The sequence below is a fragment of the Eufriesea mexicana genome, unplaced genomic scaffold (assembly GCF_001483705.2).
Source record: "Eufriesea mexicana isolate 0111107269 unplaced genomic scaffold, ASM148370v2 scaffold221, whole genome shotgun sequence".
Lineage (NCBI taxonomy): Eukaryota > Metazoa > Arthropoda > Insecta > Hymenoptera > Apidae > Eufriesea > Eufriesea mexicana.
In genome coordinates this window covers 234,644-256,261 of record NW_016908377.1, presented here as the reverse complement: position 1 = coordinate 256,261, position 21,618 = coordinate 234,644, and the positions used below count along the sequence as shown (strand labels likewise).

The window sequence follows — 21,618 nt, the reverse complement described above, 5'->3', positions numbered from 1 at the left end:
ATTTTTAAAAAATATTAAAATAATATATACTCTTAGATTTCCAAACTTAAAAATTTTTTTAATTTTTCAATTTCCAGTTTAAATATTCTTATGTACATGGGATTCTCTCGCATATACGTCCATTATTTGTTTTAATTTATGAGTTTCCAACTACGTTACTTTTCCAGAGTGAACAAAGTTTCAAACTTTGATAAATTCGTCCCTAATGTGGTTAATTGCATACCTGCTGAGCAAATCATGAATTATCATTTACCATTAACGTCAATAGACTATCCTTCAAAAATCATGCTATTTCTAAACATCCTGTCAATAGTGTACATACACCTGTTCATCGATAACAGGTACCTACACGCGATACTCGCTTTTCTACAAGCTTCCCCTCGCCTGATTAACACAATCTGCAAGTCTATCTTATGAAAGAATGCACGAAGAAAGGAGCGTGACATTGAGGATACTCGATTGATGATGCATGCGAATGATAAATCAAGGAATAACGACTGAACGAAGATAGTAATGTCCATTCGTTCGATTGTGAAAGACGATTGTGTAAAACTGTGTCAATGAAAACGTGAACTACAAGATGCGAAACTCGGCGATGCATTTGATCTCAAACTTAATATTGTTTGAATATTCGGAAAATCTTCTTCGACAAAGATCACCATCCATAAGATACCTGAGAACAACGAAGAATCCTTTTCGTGATCATAACTGAACCACACTCTCAAAGTTCAATCGCCTGCTTTAGAATTCTCCTCAACTAATACTTATGAAGTAAGGATCACGTGGACCTACGAGACTAGTAGCGCCACGAAAAAACAGTGTAGCATTCTAATACTAAGATCGTATAGTTGATTCAAGCAATATAACGAGGTGGTAAAATCAGTCATATATATAAAAGTACAAATTGTTCCAACTTGTAAAAGTATGTAAAATTCTTCAAAGTATGTAAAATATTCGAAACAGGAAAAGAACTCGATGTCGGTTAATACCACATGATGTCCAATAATTTCTTCTGTTATGTGTCATTGAAAGTGGTTCATACAGGATCAAAGTTCTGTCAAATATCTGAAATATTAAACGGAATTTAGTAAGAATAAATCGATAGTGAATATCAGTTAATAAACAATCTCTTTTCATTTTATTGAATTGCATCGAATACGTACATACCTACAGTCGCAAAATGTAAACGGTGCTGCGAGTATGCTAATAGTGGCGACATCTGTGGCGTCGCTTCGGAACTATTCGGGCCGCCAGTGGATACAATAATTGCAACCTCTTTATACAGCTGGAATCAATTATACTTAGAATCATCGAGACGACGCGATGCCTGGCCAGTCTAATCGCCAAGCCCGTATCTCAATGGCACGACAACGTGCCCGACGATTTCGTTTGCAAACGAGGCTAAGTCGACTCTCAAAAATAACCTCCGTATCCGTTCCTATGCTATCGTTCACGGCCGGTAAATACACATGTAAGACGGATAATACTGCTGAATGAAAGTTTTCCTTTGCGCGACGAACGTTCGACGAATCAACTCACCAACAGGTGATTATATGTTCTATATCTTCGTTCCTTGTTTCACACGGTGGATTGATGCTAACCAAGAACTGCAGATGCATCTTTCTGCATCTTTACAAGCAGAGAACCGGGGGATGTTTACCTTTGACCAGAGATGCACAGAAGAAAGTAACATTGAGTTTAATTGATATATGAGGTATTGTGAAATATCATGAACATTGATTGAATGTGAGAACTGTGTATTGTGCAGAAATGGGAAGATGATTAGAGAGAGAATTAGGCATAGGTTTGTTTTTATTGATAGTTAAAACTGTCGCATGTATGACATGATCATACGACATCTATGACAGATGGAGAAAATAGGTTATATTGAAATTGAGTGAGATTGAGTATTGATAAGTAATGCAAAACAATAGTATATATGTATGTCAACAGTGTTAATCATTAATGTAATTGACCACTATGTCAGTCACTGCTATGTCACTGAACTTTGATGGAGAAACTTAGAGATTATCAATTTCCTAGCTTTGTACGGTATAGTTCATGATTGATACAATGTTCATGATTGCACAGAAATCAAGTAGAAGTGTACGTCTGAGAAATATACAAACTTTCAGTGTCTACTTTGAACTATACAAAGTATTGAATCAGAGTATCAATTGTTAACATAAAGACAATGAAAATAGAACTTATGCTATTAATGTGTCAAGATATTTTGCTAATCATCTTTTCATCTCTGTATGGTACATATAATAGAGATTTGTATCGAGTAATCTTGTTCATTCAAATAACCAAATTGGTATAATATTTCATACTCTATATGCTCTAAAAAAATTATTTATTTCATCAATAAGTTGTTGCATATGAAATAACTGATTTTACAAATATGTATATTTAAAGCAACTTGAATACAACGCAACTATACATTTGCATATTATATTTGCAAGGATTTATATAACATTTTTATTTGAAAAAAAGGAGTTTAGTAATATTACAAAATATTTTCAGACTTTCCCATATTTGAAAATATAAGATTGTTTGGTAAAGCCATAAAAAGCCATCTAGATATGTTAAATTTAATTGTTTTACTCATTATTATAAGTTATATAGTATTATTATTATTAACCCATTGTACTCGGTGATTTTCTGGTTATAGAAAAATATTAATTGGAAGACTTTCCGCCATAAAGTCAATGATATTTTCAAAATGGTAAATAAGAAATAGTACACAAATTAGGACGTAGAATTATTTTACTTCGACATTCCACGCATCGTTGGGTAATTTTAAATTTGATATATTAATTGAGATCCATCTTTAGAATCTGATTAAATGGCGACTGAGGGTCGCTTCTCGAGTGCAAAGGGTTAATATCATAATTTCTGATAAAATTACAATTTGAAAATTTGATTAAAAATTGAGCTGTTTCGTGTACAACAGCATAACACATAAAATAACACAGATAGCATAAAATTCTAATGTACGCCTCGCCATTTCATTACCAACACACTCGCTCTTTGCAAAAATAATTTCTCCATCTAAATTCAAGATTAAGTAACCAATGAGAAGGTAACTCGCGCATTACATAGTTTGTAAGAATACCAAAGAAACGCGTCTCGATCTTTGAATCCCCTCGCACATACTACATGAAGAACACGAAGAAGCACAAAGTCTCCGACAAAACGAGTCAACATACTATATTCAGTGATATTATACAGCGAAGAGCAAAACTGAATCTATACTATGCTAATATTCCAATAAGTATAACTTTATAAGAACAAATCGTACAATAACATTTATGGGGTCAATATAAAGGATAAAGCCTGCACTTTCATATCCCTAGATTTAATTCCTATTTAGTTATTTTTATAGTAGGAAACAGAGACAGGTTTTCCCTTGGAAAATTGGAAAAATTCAAACGCTGGTAGTTCCACTAAAGAATTTTCTTCAAGGTCTAAATTACCACGAATTGAATCCCTGAATTACTGAAGTCCAGTTTGAAGAAACTTCGTGAAAAATAATGGACGAGTTTTCATTTTTAAGTGATTACATTTTGAACGAAGAGTATACTAGCGACATCATAATAAGTAAAGAAGTTAGTATGGTTAGTATGGTGGATGCACCGCATACAATTCTACTTGCACACATCAGTTATAATGAATAACACAAGTAAAATGCTCTCTGGTTTTTGCAGTTATATAATTCTAAGCGAAATTACTTGGCAACGAAAAATTGGCACATTCACTTCTATAGGATTTCTGGAAACTCGAAATTTCTGAAGACTCGAGTGATTCGATTCGTGGTAATTTGAACTCTGAAACAAAATTTTCAAGGAAATTACCAGCGTTTGCATTTTTACAATTTTCTAAACGAAAACTGTCTTTGTCTTTTACTATAAAAATTTCTAAGTAGAAATTGAATTGGTGGGTGTGAAAGTACAGGCTGTGCCCTTTATATTGGCCCCACAAGTGTTTTTGTACAATTCCTGCTCACTGAGTTATTGCTGTTCCAATATTATTATAGTATAGATTCATTTTTGCTCTTCACTGTATATTGAGTAATAATGCTAATAACAGCAACGTTGTTTTCTACGTGTAACGCTCGAGCGTAACTTTAAGCCGGATCCACATGAAGTACATATATGAACGAGAGATACTAGGTCTCAACTAAGTCTCAAGAATGAGTTATAATATGGTATCTTAAATAGTCTTGGCCTGAAGTGTTGCAAAGTTAGGTGACACTGAGATGATAACCTTAAGCCGTGATCACACGAACGCTGCAACATCGATTTGAAAAGATGACCCGTCACAAGAGTTAACTTCTTCCCCATAAATTACTGAGTAGTGCATTTGAAAAGCAAGTTAACGTTATACCTGGAAAATAAAATTGGTAGTTATTAACTGTTTTACGATAGAAATTAATTAACAAGTTTCCAAAATTTTGTTAGAAACTTACCTTGATGAATACTTCCGATGAAACTAGCATGTTTCGAATAAGCGTTAATCAAACATACTTATGTATACGTATTTGGTCTGGATCCGGCCTAAAAGCAAGAAAAAAAGGAAAATGATCTGTTTTAATGTGAATTTTCGGATAGATGCTTTTCGAATCAGTCGATCAAGAGATATTTCTGTTTACTGCGTTTACGTGATACATTCTTGGCGGGTAAATAAGGTTACGAAACGTAGCTGCACAAAGCGATCGTGATCGAAGAGTTATTCATCGATCATACTGTTCTCTAAGCCTGCATAGACTTTCACTTCACCCTCTATAACCAGAATTTGTTTTACTCGCAGAGAAAGAAAACCGCGATTAATTATAATTTCTTATTTTAACTTATTCTAAATAGACAATTCGATACTGGTGCAATTTTGCATTGATAAAATACAGTTAGTACAATGATAAACCAATAAAATGAAATGTCAAACAGGTAGATATATGAGTATACAAAATATCTTAGAACGAATGGTATAATACGTTTAATGGCTATTCTACTGTTTGAGATATTGTTAATTTAAGAAGTTATTCTACAGGCAAAAATAAATCGAAAACGTGGAATAAATTTTTGTCGTTTAAAACTCTGTTTTGGAGAAAATCGAGTTTAATGTTTCAGGCGTAGATACTCCGCCGGCGGCCATATTGGACGCGTTGTGCGCGTCACTGCTTGAATCTTAAACTTGTATTTTCTCGTAAACGAAGCTTCAAATTAAAAAAATTATTGCACAGTTATCCTTATTTTTGCTTGTAGAATTATCTGCTGTTGAAATTTAGCATTTATCTCGATATACGTTATACAATTTCCATATTATACGTGGTTATAGAGGGGTAACCAAGTTGATACTCGTATATCGATGGATTTGATTCTGACTTTATAATCGCCAATGCTGTGGATCGTGTAAGATGATTAGGAAAACTTTTCTGTCTATTACTTTTTCTGCAATTTTTCTTTTTTTTCGTTCTCTTTTTTGTTTTTTCTTTTTTTTTTCTTTTTTTCGACTTCAAAGCGATGGGGCCAAAGCACGTGGTTTCTGGAGAGTTTCTAGATTTTTGAGTGCGCGCAAATGCACGCGCTTCGCGGAAAAATTTGAACACTTTGGTAGAATCGAGTGTGATATAAAAATATAGAACGATGGGATTGATAAATGACATCGATACTAGACTAACGTACTTGCACGAAGTGTGAGAGTTTTTGCGTGAAACGTTGTAAAAACTTTCGAACGTGAACGATGAACGCAGATGTCTCGAGTCTCTATCAATTCATCGGATATTTTTCTATACGGGGTTCGATTAGATTTTTCAGAAGCGTGGTGTGTAAATAAACGGCAATTTTAGAGGAGTATTGTATTAATATTATTATTACGATATTATTACATTATTTACTATCGATTTACATGAAACGTTTACACAGACTAAGGTTAACAAGATATTTCTCTATAAATTTACATCGAAAAGAAAATGAAAAAAGAAAAAAAAAAATAACGATAGCGAAGAAGAGTGTCGAAAATGAAAATGAAAAAGAACAAAAAAAAAATAAATAAATGCCGAAGAGTGCGTGAAATTTTAAAGAACGACAATGAATACCTAGGACAGCGAGCTGCATCTGAGCTTTCCGGATTGTACAATCACCTCGATGATATATTTGTAGTCCTCGAACTTACACGATAATTCCGATAATTCCAACATTTCTCTATGCAAAGAAAGAAGAGGGAGAAGAAAATGAAGAAAAGAAAAGAAAAAAAGGAAAAGACAAAAAGAAGAAAAATATAAAACGATATACTTTGTCGATGTGCTCCTTTGTCTCGAATAGTTTCAATCTTCCTTTCGTTCGAATCGTTACGATTTATACGAGAGAGATACTTAAATGCAGTAGACGTAGAGCAGCGAAACTAATTTTAAAAGTTGAAACTGAAATTGAAATTGTCAACATCGTCTCGGGAACGAATCTTATTCAGAGATCGAGGATCGAGTCTTGAACGCTGCCATCTTGTGGCAATATTTTCGCCAAGATTCCCGACGAGAAACAATTCGAATTACCATGTAATCAAATGGCACAACTTCGATCATCGCAGTCTCGTTAACAAGTTCATTATCAACGTCACATATGAGTCTATAATACCCTTTTATTTTTGAATGAGGAAGAGAGAGAGAGAGAGAGAGAGAGAGAGAGAGAGAGAGATCATTTGGCTTAGTATACTGTTAAAAATGTTTCTCCATATAATATGGATAATTTTGTTCTCATAGCCCAATGATGTAGTTATCATATATAGGTACTGTGTGTGCCTCATAAGAAGTTTCGCAAGAAGAATACGTCGAATAAATGCTCCATCTATTCGTCATTTGATATGTGTGACCACTTTGGCCAATAGCTTGGCTGAATCCAAAGATGTGTATTAAATGAGGTGCTCCTCTATCGTTCTGACTAATTAGACCTGCGTTTCTTCGATGAGGCTTCTTGTGAGACACGCACAGTACTACTGTTCGTGGCTACAAATTAACTAAACTTTAAAACCAAATCTAACCAACTTCGAAGAGTGGTGAATCTTCCAGGGAATGCCAAATGTCTTTCTCACGAAGCAGTATATCTACTAGGACATGCATCATTTCACGTAGTCAGTTTTAAGATCTGGTGTGGTAGCAGCTAGCCAATTTTCAAGACAAAAGCTCGGCCAATTGTCAAGACACCACTGTCCAACCTGGAAAAAGTAAGAGATCGAAATTTATATACGAAAAATGAAATTTACAACAAAGAGTTTCTCCTCATCTTCGACATGATAGTGAACGTGTTAACACAGAGCAACGGAAGCAACCTTACGTTTCCTACATCGAGTCAAGCTTTCACCAGGTAGACAATGCTTCGCCCTGTTACACCCGATCTTTCACGCAAAGCGACATCTACGAACGCATAGGAACAAACCAACAGAGGCTGTCACCTTTCCAACCTTTCCTTTCCTTAGACCCGAGGTTCCATTTACCGTAATAGCCATTTGTTAGGTTCACGCACGTGTGTTCGTGCCAGTTAACTTGTGTAATTATACGTAATAAGCCTAGTGCATAGAGAGAGAGTTAATTGCATTCGAGAAAATTCCCTTCGAGGTTCAACGTTTAGAGATGTTACCGATAACTCCTGTTCGCGGTGCGGCGATCTGTATGAACGACGTTCATTAATCATGACGAGAGAGAAGGAGAGAGGTGATAAATTAAAAAAGAAACGAAAAATGGAGAAAAAGAATACGGAAGAAAATACAGACCTTTAATAATCGTTGAAGCATCGAGCTTAAGAGCTGGTCTCGAACAGCTTCGTTCGACCAGTTGAGTAGAGGGCAAGGAGTGATCGAAACCGCAGACGGCAGTTACACGCTTGCGTCATCTCCTGTTCAGAATTGTTAGCATTATTATTATTGTTATTATTACGATTATTATTAATATCGTTATTACTGTCATTATTATTGTCACCGTAAGAGAAGATCATCGCCGTTGCGATTTACCCCCTCGGGAGCCGCCGCCTGTGGCGCCATCTCAAGGGCAAGGAACGATCTACGACTCTCGGTCCGCGACGTATCCACGGATCGGATCTCGCGATTCGAGGAACTCCGCTTCTCTAAACTTAGAGCAAATTTATTTCACGGATAGGACGATATCTGTGCACCACAGTCTAAACGTGTAGGTCCCTCGGTTTACGAGCGCGCGCGCAAGCCACGATAAACGAGGAGAAAATGAAAAAAAAAGAAAAAAGAACAAAAAAAAGAAATATTTAAGCGATAACTTAAGGGAACGACGGTTTCAGTTACGTTTTTACGTTGCTTTGACGAGTACACGTGTTATATGGATAAACTATCCGAATAACGATGAAATAATAGAAACATACTAGGTAAGGAAATGTTTGCAAATGAAATTGATAAGTGTTTTAATATTGTAACGAAGTGTGTATATGTACCAAGCAGAAAAAAAGAAGCAAAAAGAAAAAAAAGATGAAAAAGGCAAAAAAAAGGAAAAAAAACCGGGAAAAGTGACGAGAAAACGAGAAACAGAGAAACGTTACCAATGTCGATGCCTATTGCCCCCTCCTAACGCCCAAGCCACGCCCACCCTCCCCACCCGTTTTACTCACCGTAACGATATCACGATATTGGACAGTTGGCGATTCAGGCCCCATGATACCCGTGAACACCGTGTGGGCTGGTCTTCGTTTGTTGTACGTTTCAGTATAGCGTCCGGATAATTGTCGAGGGACGGTGATTCAGTGTCGATCAGCCTCTAGAACGTTTCGTCCACCCCGCTTAATTGTTGTTCGACGGTGGAAGTAGCAATAATAATTTTCATTTGCTTCCCCTATCTCGTTCGTCACCAACCCCCTCTCTTGGGTCCCAGTCGCTGCGACGCTTTTGGGAATAGAGGCCGATCGCGACAGTGAGTCACGCCCCCGCAAGGATTAAATATAACGAGTTGCGAATAAGTATACGTATTTTCTCAAATGAAAATGATAAAAGGATATATATCTATATAATAAAATACTTCCACTGTAAACGTGTTTTGATTTCTCTCATGTCTCCTGTTACTTATGACCATTATAATTTCTGTTATGGCTACTGCTTCTGTTCAATATTAGAAAATAGACGAAATGACTAGTATCATTTCATTTTTTGGTTATTTCATTTTTAGGTTATTAAACCTAATATCGGCCATAATGTGCTATATCGTCTCATATAGTATTATATCATGCCATATCGTGAAATATCGTGCCATATCGTGCTATGTATTGCTGTATTGTATATTTGAAACTTTTACACGCGTATATTTTTCCTTTTCTGAGTTTATAAAAATTGAAAAAAGTACGAAGAATTGTTTTTTAATTGTGTTCTATCATTTTAGTGAAATCAATTTCAAATTTTCGCGCGCTTGACGGTACTGGTTATGTCCGCACTCCAGTTACGATCCACTGACTGCCTTACCATCATAGACGTTGGTCGGTATTGGCTACTATCGATGTTTGTTACCGTCTACAGCCAGAAGATGGCAGGAGAATATGGCTTTTTCTGTATTTATTATGATTTTATACATACCTATATCTTGAGATAATTTAATCTTAACGAATTTTAATAACAATTTATTTCTTGTTGCATATAATTCATAAATATAGAAAGAAATTGCTATTATATTTTATTTAATATGTTTATTGTCAAGTATCATAGAATATAATAGAAATTCTTACCTGATTGATTCAATCACTTTCTACAAAATTTCTGCGAATTTTTCTTTATTTCTTCTGTCTCCAATCTTCTCACTCCTTGCAAGTGCCACTTAATTGCCTGTCATAAAGCTTCCTCGTCACAGCACAGTGTTCCCCGTGAGTTCTCCAGTAATATTCACATCGATGCACAGTGGGGTAGGAGACCCTAAGAACTGATTTCTCATATTTTTATAAATTGAAAATATCATGGTGTACCAGATACTTTGAAGAACCTATTTTGCAACTTTTATGCAATTTAATGAATTATTATTCTATTAGCAGAGTGAAGAACCTCGCAAAAGACAGAAAACGAGTAGCATCATCTTTGTATATAAAGTGTCTCATAAATCAAGACATTTGACGTAATAAAGTTTGCCCTTTTTGTTTCTCATACTTATTGGCATTTAGTATACAAGAAACATTGTACTTTTATCGAAAGTGTGACTCTGAACTACGAATTTTAATGTTTAGTGAGGAAATATCTGAAGTTTTTATGATTTATCTTACTTCTGATTAATTATAACATGCTATAACACTTCGTACAAAAATAAATCAGGTACCTGGAGATTCTGAAGAAGGTATGAGACGTATTACTTCAATGCTGGTATGCCGATTTTGCACCTTTCACAATTTAACTAAGTATAGCTTGATCCAACGAGAAGGGAACTTTTATGACAAACTAGGTCATAGTGTGCACCTTGCCATTCGTAGTAATATACATTTTTATATATATGCTTATTTTTGTTAACGACGGTACTATGCTAATATTAATTTCACGGTGAGTTTTATTGCATTAATTTCCATTTTTTAGTAATGACAGCTAAGAAAAGTACTTAAATACTGTAGAAATGGTACTCGGGCAACGTATAGAGAATTATAGGGAAATATAGAGAATTATTGCGTATAAAGAATTTATTAAACAATAATATACGTTATCGCGATTTAGTAATCACACATCCGAGAAAAATATAATTAAACGTAAAGTGTTACATGTTCTCTAGAAACACTCCAGTCAAGGATTCTTCGAATTCAAACCAAATCACCAGTGTTCATGCACCTTCTGTTCTAGCTCTGTTACTGAACAACCAAACACCCTGATAAAATTATTGCCACTAATGACAGAGCAATCGGTACATGACAGACTGTTGGTCATACCTTTGTAGGGTCGATTATACATCCTTTCAGGCATCTATATTTAATCAATGCGATTTTCCATACTTATTCCTACCGTTGTATACCACTTCGATTTTATTCTAGAAGGTTCATCCTGAGTCAATTATACGTCGTAGAATTGTCAAGTGTCCATGTTGATCAAAGCTATGTCACTTCAAATCACGCTTTCTTCGAGTACTTGCTGTCAGTGAACCTGTTGGTTGTCGCATGATTTAAGAATTGAGATCTAGAGACAAAAAAGTATTATCATGCATGCAACGGAATACACAGATATGTCAATTAACGTGTCGCGGGTCCTTTTGAAACTCACGGGTAACTGGGTGACCATGAATGACACTGAGAAGCGTCACAGGGTATTAGCTATGTCGTACACCATCGTCGCGTTAGTTTATGGTGTATACGTGAATGTTGTGGATGTTTATCACAGCTTAGATGACCTGGATGTGAGTATGGAAATCCATGGCTTTGCTCCATTACTTTTTCCTCTTTCCCATGTGAATGTCAGCAAGTTAAATTGTACATGAAGTGATTAGATAGCAATGGTGACTTGGAATGCATCTGGATAAAGATTGCTATAGTTAAATTTTCTAAATTTTATTTTATAGTTAGTTATATGCAATTTGGAATTCCTTTAGTTTTAATAGTTTATCTTTTCATTTATACTATGTTATATGATACAGTTATGTAGTATAAAGTGTATGTGTATGTTTGTAATAATTGCTATGTTATAATGTATATGTAGATGCAGATGCAGATTTATACTTTTCTTGGCCATTTTTGTGTTACAGCTGGATAGATTGTAGAAGGTTTCTGTAATTTAGGAAGCATTTTAAATCATTTTGTATTTTTGATGTGATTCAATTATTATGTGTTTTCATTATGGCACTTTTAATACTTACAAATAGTCGTGGTCCAATATTGAGTATGCTATTGAATATTGCTCTGTAAAAATAAAAGTTTGCAGTTGTATTTCACGTGAAATTTAATAATGTATGAAACGATATACACGTATAAAATGAAACAAAATTAATGGTTACAAATTTTCAATTAAATATTGAAAATGATCTTTTTCAGCATTGTATCTTTCTCATTTGTAACACGTTAAACATTATACTGGCAATGTACAAGATGCTCGTGGTAAATGTTTACAGAATGGAATATGTGAATTTAATTTTGGATGCACGACAGCATTTCTGGCATTTGAATTATAATGCAGACGAAAGTGAACTCTTTATTGAGTGTCAAAAGGTTTGCAAACTGTGGACGATACTTATATGTTCTCTCACGCAAGCATCCTTGTGTTTCTATATAATAAGACCAATCAGTGGTGAGTAAACACAATTTGATGAAAAAGTAAGCGTATTTAATAAATAATAACCAATAACAAAGAATAAATATATTTTAACGAAACAATTTCAATGACAAACAAATAAATATCTACGATATTTCGAGTTTCGTGATAAATCCCAAGTAAATATTGCATAGAAAAATAATTTCTATCTTAAATCCTAAATTTCTTTTATTTTTCACAAATTACGAAAAATGCCATAATTTTAGCATTTCAGAAGAATAAAACTGCAAAAGGCTGACGTAGGCAAAATTTTCTGAGATGGAAATAGTAGAAATATAAATCAAAGATTAACCCTAAATCAAACATTTTCTGCTTTGTATATTTATCAACATTCGACATGTTAATAAAAAGGAAAACTTCTGATGCAATACACTAAATTCATTGAATTCGAACAAAAGTTTCAAAGCTTCTCTGAATTAACAATAAAAATACATTTCTCCATCGAGATAATTATTAATCAAATAAAATCAAGAGTTCGTTAATTTTGCTAACAAGTTGACCTATTATTTTAAAAAACAAAAATATAAATTAACGAATAGATAGCCTAGATATATGGCCTGAGAAAAAAAAGGAAATATATGCAAATGATATAAAAATCACGGTTCACTGTCTTTCAGTGAACATCGGAAGCAACAAGTCTGAAAAGGTACTTCCTTTCAAAATGTGGGTCGATCTGCCTCTAACCGTGTCTCCGTATTACGAAATAATGTTCGCCGTCCAGGTATCGCGAATCTCTATTTTAATTAACTAACTTGCGACTTAATCTCCGCACAAAACACGACAAAACACCACACAACAATTTTCCACCGATCAACCCATGAAAACTGACTAATTCACATAGCTCTTGGCTGTGCAACAAATCGGTATCAGTTACATATGCAACGAGAACTTCTTCTGCTTGCTGAACCTACACATGGTCTACCAGTTTCGCATGCTACAGTACAAACTGAGGAAATTCTGGTTGAAAATCAACGAGCAGACGGATATTATCGCTTACACGAGCAGGTGTCATACAGAGTTGAAGAAGTGCATCGAACAACATCAGTCGTTGATCAGGTTCTCTGACAGGATCGAGACCATCTACACGCTACCGATCCTCGGCCATGTTGTAGTCTTCAGCATGCTTATGTGCTTCGACAGCTACGAAATAATTTTGGTACGTGTTAACGTGGTGCATTTGTTCTTAAATGCGTCGAAATACCGATTATTTAATACCGATGTTCAGACATCGCTTGGTTGTTTAACCACTTGCGCTACGATTTAACTTCCGGTTGCCGTGCCGCGTTCTACAATATAACATGTGGTAAGGCGTTACATTCACGTGGTATACACGTAGCTGACGGCTTTGGAATAAAAGCATCTCGATGTGCGTGGCACGTCTTTATAGCGCAAGTGGTTAACACTAGGTTTACGGACGTTATCTGTATACCTATTCCTATGGACATCTGTCAAATTGACAGGTAAAGGAAACCACGTGCCTTTTCCTTTAACGATTAGTTTAATTTAAAAACAATTGTATATTACATTAACCGTCTTAATATAAGTTAACTAAATCTGTTACCATCGTATAATTGGAACAACCCTTCCGTCGAATTGACAGGTTCCGTAAATCTAGTGTTAATATTACAAACCGTGCACAGTGATTTGCAAAAATATTGTTAGACAGTGTGGACTAAATGTAGAGATCAAAAATGTAGGTGATGAGCATTTTTGATCTTCTACAATGTAACTTGTTTCTTATATTTTTGAGACATATTGATTATACAGGGTGTCCCAGCAACGGTAGTACAACCAGGAAGGTAGTGATTCGAAGCTTTGTGTTCGAGAAAATCGATTTTGAATATTCGCCGAGTGTGCATGCACTTAGCTAAGGCTTGTGAGAATAGACCATCGATACACGAGTATTTTTTAGCTATGACTAAGAGGAATAATTCATTAATACATCAGCATAGGTGGTACAAACAGGGAGGGGTTGATTCTACGTGAAAAAACAAATCGGGAATAAAGAATAAAATTTTTTCATTCGAAGTTTCGTTGTCGAGAAAATCAACTTTGAATATTCACTGAGTACGCGTGCACTTAACTTTGGCTTAATACGCTAAACTACCGATGGTCCGTCCGCCATAGCCAGTTAAATGCACGCGCACTCGGTGAACATTCAAAGTCGATTTTCTCGACAACGAAGCTTCGAATGAAAAAGTTTTATTCTTTATTTTCGATTTGTTTTTTCACGTAGAATCATCCCCCATCGATTGTGCACCGATATTCGCGTATCCATGGTCTACTCTTATACTCCATAGCTATGTGCACGTGCACTCGGTGAACATTCAAAGTCGATTTTCTCGACAAGGAAACTTCGAATGAAAGAATTGTATTCTTTATTTTCGATTTGTCCTTTAGAATCATTGTTCGTAGAATCACCCTCTCTCCAGTTGTACTATCGTTATTCCGACACCCTGTATCTGCTTCTTCTCTCATTATTCTTTTCATTTTCTTTGACATTCGTGAATACTTTGTTTTAAACGTAAGCATATTTATAATGTGTTATGTTTGTTAGGCAGACGTATCCACTTCGACGCGACTCATTTTCATTTTTCACATGGTCGGTAGCTTCATGCACTTAATTTTCTTCACGTACATTTGCAACGGGTTGATAGAGGAAAGTACGAATATTAGCATAGCGACGTATTCCGGCTGGTGGACAATTTTGCCAATGACTGAAGCCGGCAGGATGCTACGAAAGGATGTGAGGACTATAATTATGAAGTCGATGAGGCCGTGTTACATGTCTGCTGGAGGATTCTTTCCTGTGTCCTTGCAAACCTCTACTGCTGTATGCAACTCGTTTTATGCTTAATTCTTACTGGTTTGCAAATTATTTAATGTTAATATATAATATTGCAATGATTCTGATTCTTTTTTGAAAATATTTCTATTCTGTATATAGTATAACAGGTATTTACCAATAGTATTGATGAAAAAATTATTCTATTTCGTTTGTATTAGTTTCATTAATCTTTATTTATTAATTTAATTAGTATTATTAATTTATAAATAATAGATATTTTATATTTATTATTATTGTTGTTGCATTTTCAATTTCAACCATTAGTTATTTGAAAAAGATTATAGGTGCATTATAACAAAAATTTGCTTCATAGTTGATCAAATTTCGTAGAACAACTTGGAAAAATAATGAAATCTTTTTGTGTTACAGCTCATAAGTTCCACAATGTCATATTTCACTCTCATGAGGCAATCGTCCATGAAGGTAACGGACGAATAATTGGCTATGCGTATGTACATGGATTTATGTAAGAGAAATATTTTAATATCTGTAGAACGAACTTTAGTGCTTGTATTTAGAGAACTAGCAAAATAAAACTGATTAAAAAATTATATGGGCCGGTAATTAATACTCGATACAACTGATCTTTTAATTAGCGTAAAATTAATCGCTTACGTCGAACTAATATGCCAGCTGATACACGAAAAACTGTCGATCTTTTGCTTTATATTTTCTTTGCTACATGTTATCAATCGCAAATTAATATTTATATTTTCTTAACTACAAATTTGTACCTTCTTCATTAATTTTACTCCTCAAAACAATACATAGAAGATACTCGTATCAGTAATTTCAATTAAAAGCTAATGATTTCAAGATCATGTATCTCTGCTACAGGCACACAAAACAATTATACAAAAATATTACAATATTCATTTTTCCATCCAGTTCAACAAATAATGCCTAGAATTTTATTCGCCAATTAAACATCGACCAATCGATAAAACAGTTTCCTTACCTAACCACCAAAATGGATTTACTTTATCACTAATCGAATAATTTCCTTCTATTCAGTTCGAAGAAGAAGTCAAAACTTTTCACACAACCTAATTTCTCATACATCGAACTCTAACGATACCACGTATTACAAAACCAATTCTCATTTGTATATAAGATACACAACCCTTCAAACTGCAATGGTATAACCTTCCCACATTGAACGTAAATGAGTCAGATGAACCGAGGTACACCACACGCCTTTTATTGTTCGAAATAAATAAAAATAACGGAATGCCAGTCGACAAAATATCACATTAGTTACACATTCCTTCTGTCGTTACACACGCGCTCCTGTTCTCTCTCCTCAGACCATAAATATTTAATTTCCAATTTCGTTGCGGAACTCTACCATCCGAGGCGAGGAAACGTAGAAAGTAAAAACGTAATCTGTAATTACCGGTTGAGCAGATTGATGGGTAGGAATGTGATCAAAGAGACGTGTCTGACACGTCATTATAAATCAATCGGATATATTTGTCACGAAACCATGAAGGCCTTTCTTCGTTTATTCGACGTTCACTATGCGTTCGACACAGGATAAAGACATCTCGATAATTTGGACGAGCTTCTTGATGAAAGTCGTAGGTCTTTGGTTGGCAGCTGATCGAAATGAACAATTTCGCAGAGACTTCGCGTTGATATACACAGTCAGCGCGCTCTTCATTAGTGTGTGTATGGCATGCAGAGACATCTATTATACTTGGGGAAACCTTAGGGTAAGTACTGTGGAATGGATGCTGGGCTCCATCTAGTATTTACTTTTCATCTATCTTCAACAATTCTTCTATTATGAAGGAAATATTGTTATGCATGAATTACAAATTTTTGTCGGATTTTAACCGTTTATAATTTAAATTTGATTCAAATTCTTATTTTTAACGGAAGAGATAACAATTAAAAGCAGTTCTTTATTTTAATCTTGAATCTAGGAATTAATATCTTACGTGGAAGCTGTTTGCTTCGGGTGTAATGATACGTCGATAAAGTAGAAGGACATACTTATCAAGAGATAAAATAAAATTAAAAATAAAATTAAAAATCTCTAAATTTTTAATTAAAAATTAAAAGATTGATGCTATATTGCTTCGTGTGAAATTACTAACTTTATCTTGTCCTTTTATTTATCAATATGCTTACTTACAAAATTTGTCAAATAAATTAGTTATACTAACATTTATTTCTGATTCTTCTTACTCGCAACTTTATGATTTCAGGAGTGTGTTTTTATCGTTTGCAATATTTTATACGTGGCGATGGTTCTGTTAAAAATCGGCATTTTGTACTCGCATAAAATGGAATTCTTTAAGTTGGTTACATTCACACAGCAGAACTTCTGGCGTCCGCATCAGGATCCGCAAGAAATGATAATTTTAACCGGGTGTAAGAAGGTATGCACCGTCACCATTATTATTATCAGCTTCTGCTGTCAAGGCAGTTGTGCAGGATATCTGATATCTCCACTTATAGGTATGTCGAGTTCAAGAAAAAATATTATTGCTTATTTTAATATTTTCACCAACTCCTTAAATTTCAAAAATTAAAGTTTACATAATAGTCCAATATATCGCTTTATTTTATCAAGAAAAAGAATGTAATTATTATTAAATAAATAAAATAAATTATCGTTTTCAGCAATATCGATTGTTATATAGTGGCAATTGTTAATTATATTAATCATGCATAAATTATTCTATACAATCGTGTTTATTATATATTTCGTACTATTTGTTTTTATATTTATACATTTATTTTTGTACTCGTTACGTGTATATTTTTATATTTATTTTTATTTGTCAGGAAATATGGGGAAAAATGAATCTGATAGAGCATTGCCATTCAACCTGTGGGTAGACTTTCCTGTATCACTCTCTCCTTACTTTGAAATACTTTTTACTATACAGGTACGAAGACTTTTTTATAGTTCATATCCTTTTTTTACAGTTTTATTAACGATTAAAATTCACTGAGTTATCGAATTAATTATAAACTAATAATTATGTTAATTGTAAATTAAGTCATGTTTATTTTATTAAGATCATGTTTCTTTCGAATGATATCTTTTTACGATTGCATATTTAAATACATTACTTCCTCTATAACAATAACAAAAATGAATTGTATGAAGAATAAAAGTTATTGGAAAAGATTTTTATCTGTACAGATACTTTGCGTGTACCACGTCGGTATATGTTACATTTGTTTCGACAATTTCTTGTGCATCGTGAATTTCCACGTTGCTAGTCAGTTTCGTATATTACAATACAGATTGAAGAATTTGCATAACGTGATTAAGGTACAGTTAAACGATCAAGAATCGGACACAAAAGTATCTCGTTACGCGAACGCCTGCTACATCAAATTGAAGAATTGCGTGCAACTCCATCAAATGCTCACCGAATATTGCTTAAAATTGGAGAATATATTCACTATAATCGTTCTTGGCCACGTAATGTTCCTTGCCATTGTAATATGCCTCCTGGGATTTCAGCTCTTTCTGGTTCGTATTTAATGTATTTTAAATGGTATATTTACTTTTACCTCGTAATAAAATAGAATTATTCATTTATTGAATAAAATGAAATTGAATTAAGAACGACCATTACTTTCATTTGTGTTACTCGAACAATGCTATCAAATATATGTTAAGAACCGACATAATTTAATAGACTACAGTTAAAATTAATTCCTTCTAATTTAATTTAATTTAATTCTACAATTAAAATTATAAAACTCAAGGAGGTTATTCTACGCGCAAAAATAAGTTGGAAATATAGAATAAAATTTTTTCGCTTAAGGCTTTGTTGCAGAGGAAATCGAATTTGATGTTGCAGTCATACGCACTCCGTCGGTAGCCATATTGAATGTGCTCAATCGCGAGTCAGCGGAGTGGGCATGTACCAATCAAACTCGATTTCCTCGAAAACGAAGCTTCAAACGATAAAATTGTATTGATTCTTTTCGACTTGTTTTTGCTTGTACAATAATATCCTACCAATTTTATATTCTATTTTAATATATCCCATTAGTTATGAACAAAATTCTCTGTTCATTTTGCATATTTTCAATAATAAATAGATTTATCCCCCAAAATTGATCGATTAGTTTTATAATTTACCAATTTTTTGACGATTACATAGGCAGACACACCTCCTTCGAAGAAAGTCAGTCTAGTACTCAACTTGGGTGGCACCTTTTTCCAATTTTTAATGTTCACGTATAGCTGTGACAATTTGATACGACAAAGTGTCGATGTTGGAAATGCAGTATTCTCAGGTCCATGGGCAAATCTGCCAATGGATAAAGTCGGTACCGTTGTACGCAAAAATCTGATTATCGTTATCATGAGATCGCACAGGGTTTGCAGTTTAACAGCTGGAGGATTTTTCCCTATTTCTCTGGAAACTTACACTGCGGTAATTAATTTAATTATATCCCTACGATATCATAATAATATTTTCATTGTAAATGTAGATGCATATTCCGATAATTATGAAAGTTACTTAAGCCACATACATTTAGTTTCGAAATTTATTTAGAATTCCGAGACAAATATATTATTTGAATATTTTTCATTCGTGCAATTTTATTTCTAATTAATTTAATTTCGAAATCGAAATTTATTTTCCTAACCTTACTTAATTTATTTAAGTAAATTAGACTTAATTTATTTACAGGTACTCAGTACTGCAATGTCGTATTTCACCCTGCTGAAACGTTCTTCTGACGTAGAGGATACATAATGGAATTTTGCATGTATATGGTTATTGTTATAACGGAAATATGAGTAACGGAGTTCTTCCTGTTACTATTGCTTTGGTACTTGAATAAGATAGACTAATGACATATCTATTCTGAAGTTCCCTTTCTCAATGAGATTTTGCACGATGACAGTACTCAGATACCGAAGCTATTAGTACATATATTTAATTGACATTAAGGAGATACGGAGATTGTGAGACTGATTTGTATACGACACTGTGTTTAGTACGAATAAGTTTATACTTTTAAAATTATCGTATGGTCTATCCTTCATGTTACAAATTAGTTCTTTTCACAATTTCAACCGGTTTTCGAAATAATTTAAATACTAAATAATCACAGATTTATTTCTTTATATTAATAAGAAGAAACAGACAGTAAATAATTATAATATTGATTACACGTTGAGATACGAATAAGAACAAATGTACACGAATATATAATAGCATTTGAATGTTTGTCAAAGATATTACTAAATATTGCAAAACACAACGAGCTGCTGCTACAAAATATTTTCCTCGCAAATCAAATGATTATTTATAATATACAATAACCACTTATAATTTACACATTATACACATTATAATTATAATTTATTTTACGTGTATCATTTCATCTTACATGTTTATCTCATTCTAATTTTCTCATATGGGGACTACAGTGCCTGCAGGATCTTTCTATCACACTTAACAACATGACCATCCCTTCCATAATCCAATAATTTCAGCCTTTATCACAGGGCAGATTATTACATACACGAACCATTATTACAATAAAAATTATTATTAATCAATCATTAATTATCCCTGAATTATTATCAAATAATCACTCCAAATTTAACTCACGATATTTCTATGAATGCAATTAGATATTAACATATGCAAAACATTAACTCTCGTTTTCTTTTCATAAAATCTATAATTGATCATATTATTATACAAATAATCCACAATCAAATTCCACTCACCACTAAATTTTTCCTGTACACGTCCAATTCGATACAAATTACAAACGTGCTACATCTCATAGGTGAAAACATATACAGCCTTCGATAGTTAATTTACGAATAGCAATCTCAAGTTCCATTCCACTGTCCAAGAACAAGCTCATGATCGAATTGCAACGCACCACATCCATCCTGTATCTCGAGCAACGCAACTGTTCCCCTGGTAGACAAGCTTTGAACAAGTACCGTCACCTTGGAATCATGCATAATTCATCGATTCACATTTGTCCCCTTTCGTTTTCACGCTGTGGTACAGTAATCACGATGACGTGTGAAATGACCAGCTGTCCACAAAGTGGCATACGCGAAACGATGAGGACAGTTGAGCCAAGGATGACCAATGGATCAAAGCGACACGTATGCGACATAGACATTCTTTACACGGAGGAATCTGAGATCGGAGAAGTCTATCATTGTAGTCTTGTTATGAGCATGAGAAAAGTCAAGGATCTGTCAGTAAGCGTGGCAACTTTCTACATGAAATTCGTCGGTTATTGGATGGCGTCTAATTATGCCGAGAAACGTTGGAGGAACATCGCCATGGGCTATACGCTCTTCTCTATCTTGTTTGCCATGTCGAACGAGATGAGAGCTTTGTCCTTTAGTTGGGGAGATTTGAGTGTGAGTGAATCGTGATTATTGTGGTATTTATAGCAATGAACTGCGTGTAAAATGTCACGTGACTCGAAGAGGTATAGTCTTCAGAAGAAACCTATTTTTGGACGTTAACTCGACGTTA

General features: G+C 34.1%; 2 protein-coding genes across 2 annotated transcripts; both read left to right on the top strand.

The window, feature by feature from the left end:
• Window positions 1–11,164: 11,164 nt before the first annotated feature.
• LOC108555666 (odorant receptor 30a-like) lies at window positions 11,165–15,553 on the top strand. The gene is made up of 6 exons (XM_017911443.1): window positions 11,165–11,359; window positions 11,991–12,243; window positions 12,885–12,988; window positions 13,109–13,423; window positions 14,825–15,100; window positions 15,485–15,553. The coding sequence occupies exons 1-6, from the start codon at window positions 11,165–11,167 to the stop codon at window positions 15,551–15,553; spliced, it is 1,212 nt and encodes a 403-aa protein (XP_017766932.1).
• Window positions 15,554–16,635: 1,082 nt separating this feature from the next.
• Window positions 16,636–19,854, top strand: LOC108555681 (odorant receptor Or2-like). Its single transcript, XM_017911461.1, has 6 exons — window positions 16,636–16,830; window positions 17,329–17,581; window positions 17,912–18,015; window positions 18,276–18,611; window positions 19,252–19,527; window positions 19,789–19,854. The coding sequence occupies exons 1-6, from the start codon at window positions 16,636–16,638 to the stop codon at window positions 19,852–19,854; spliced, it is 1,230 nt and encodes a 409-aa protein (XP_017766950.1).
• Window positions 19,855–21,618: the final 1,764 nt, after the last annotated feature.

Bases quoted from the DNA above. Each gene is read 5' to 3' on its own strand.
- LOC108555681 (XM_017911461.1), top strand. From the start codon at position 16,636: ATGCGTTCGACACAGGATAAAGACATCTCGATAATTTGGACGAGCTTC. The intron at 16,831-17,328 runs GTAAGTACTGTG...TTATGATTTCAG, and splicing joins ATACTTGGGGAAACCTTAGG to GAGTGTGTTTTTATCGTTTG. The intron at 18,612-19,251 runs GTTCGTATTTAA...ACGATTACATAG, and splicing joins TGGGATTTCAGCTCTTTCTG to GCAGACACACCTCCTTCGAA.
- LOC108555666 (XM_017911443.1), top strand. From the start codon at position 11,165: ATGCATGCAACGGAATACACAGATATGTCAATTAACGTGTCGCGGGTC. The intron at 12,244-12,884 runs GTGAGTAAACAC...ACTGTCTTTCAG, and splicing joins TATAATAAGACCAATCAGTG to TGAACATCGGAAGCAACAAG. The intron at 15,101-15,484 runs GTATGCAACTCG...TTTGTGTTACAG, and splicing joins CCTTGCAAACCTCTACTGCT to CTCATAAGTTCCACAATGTC.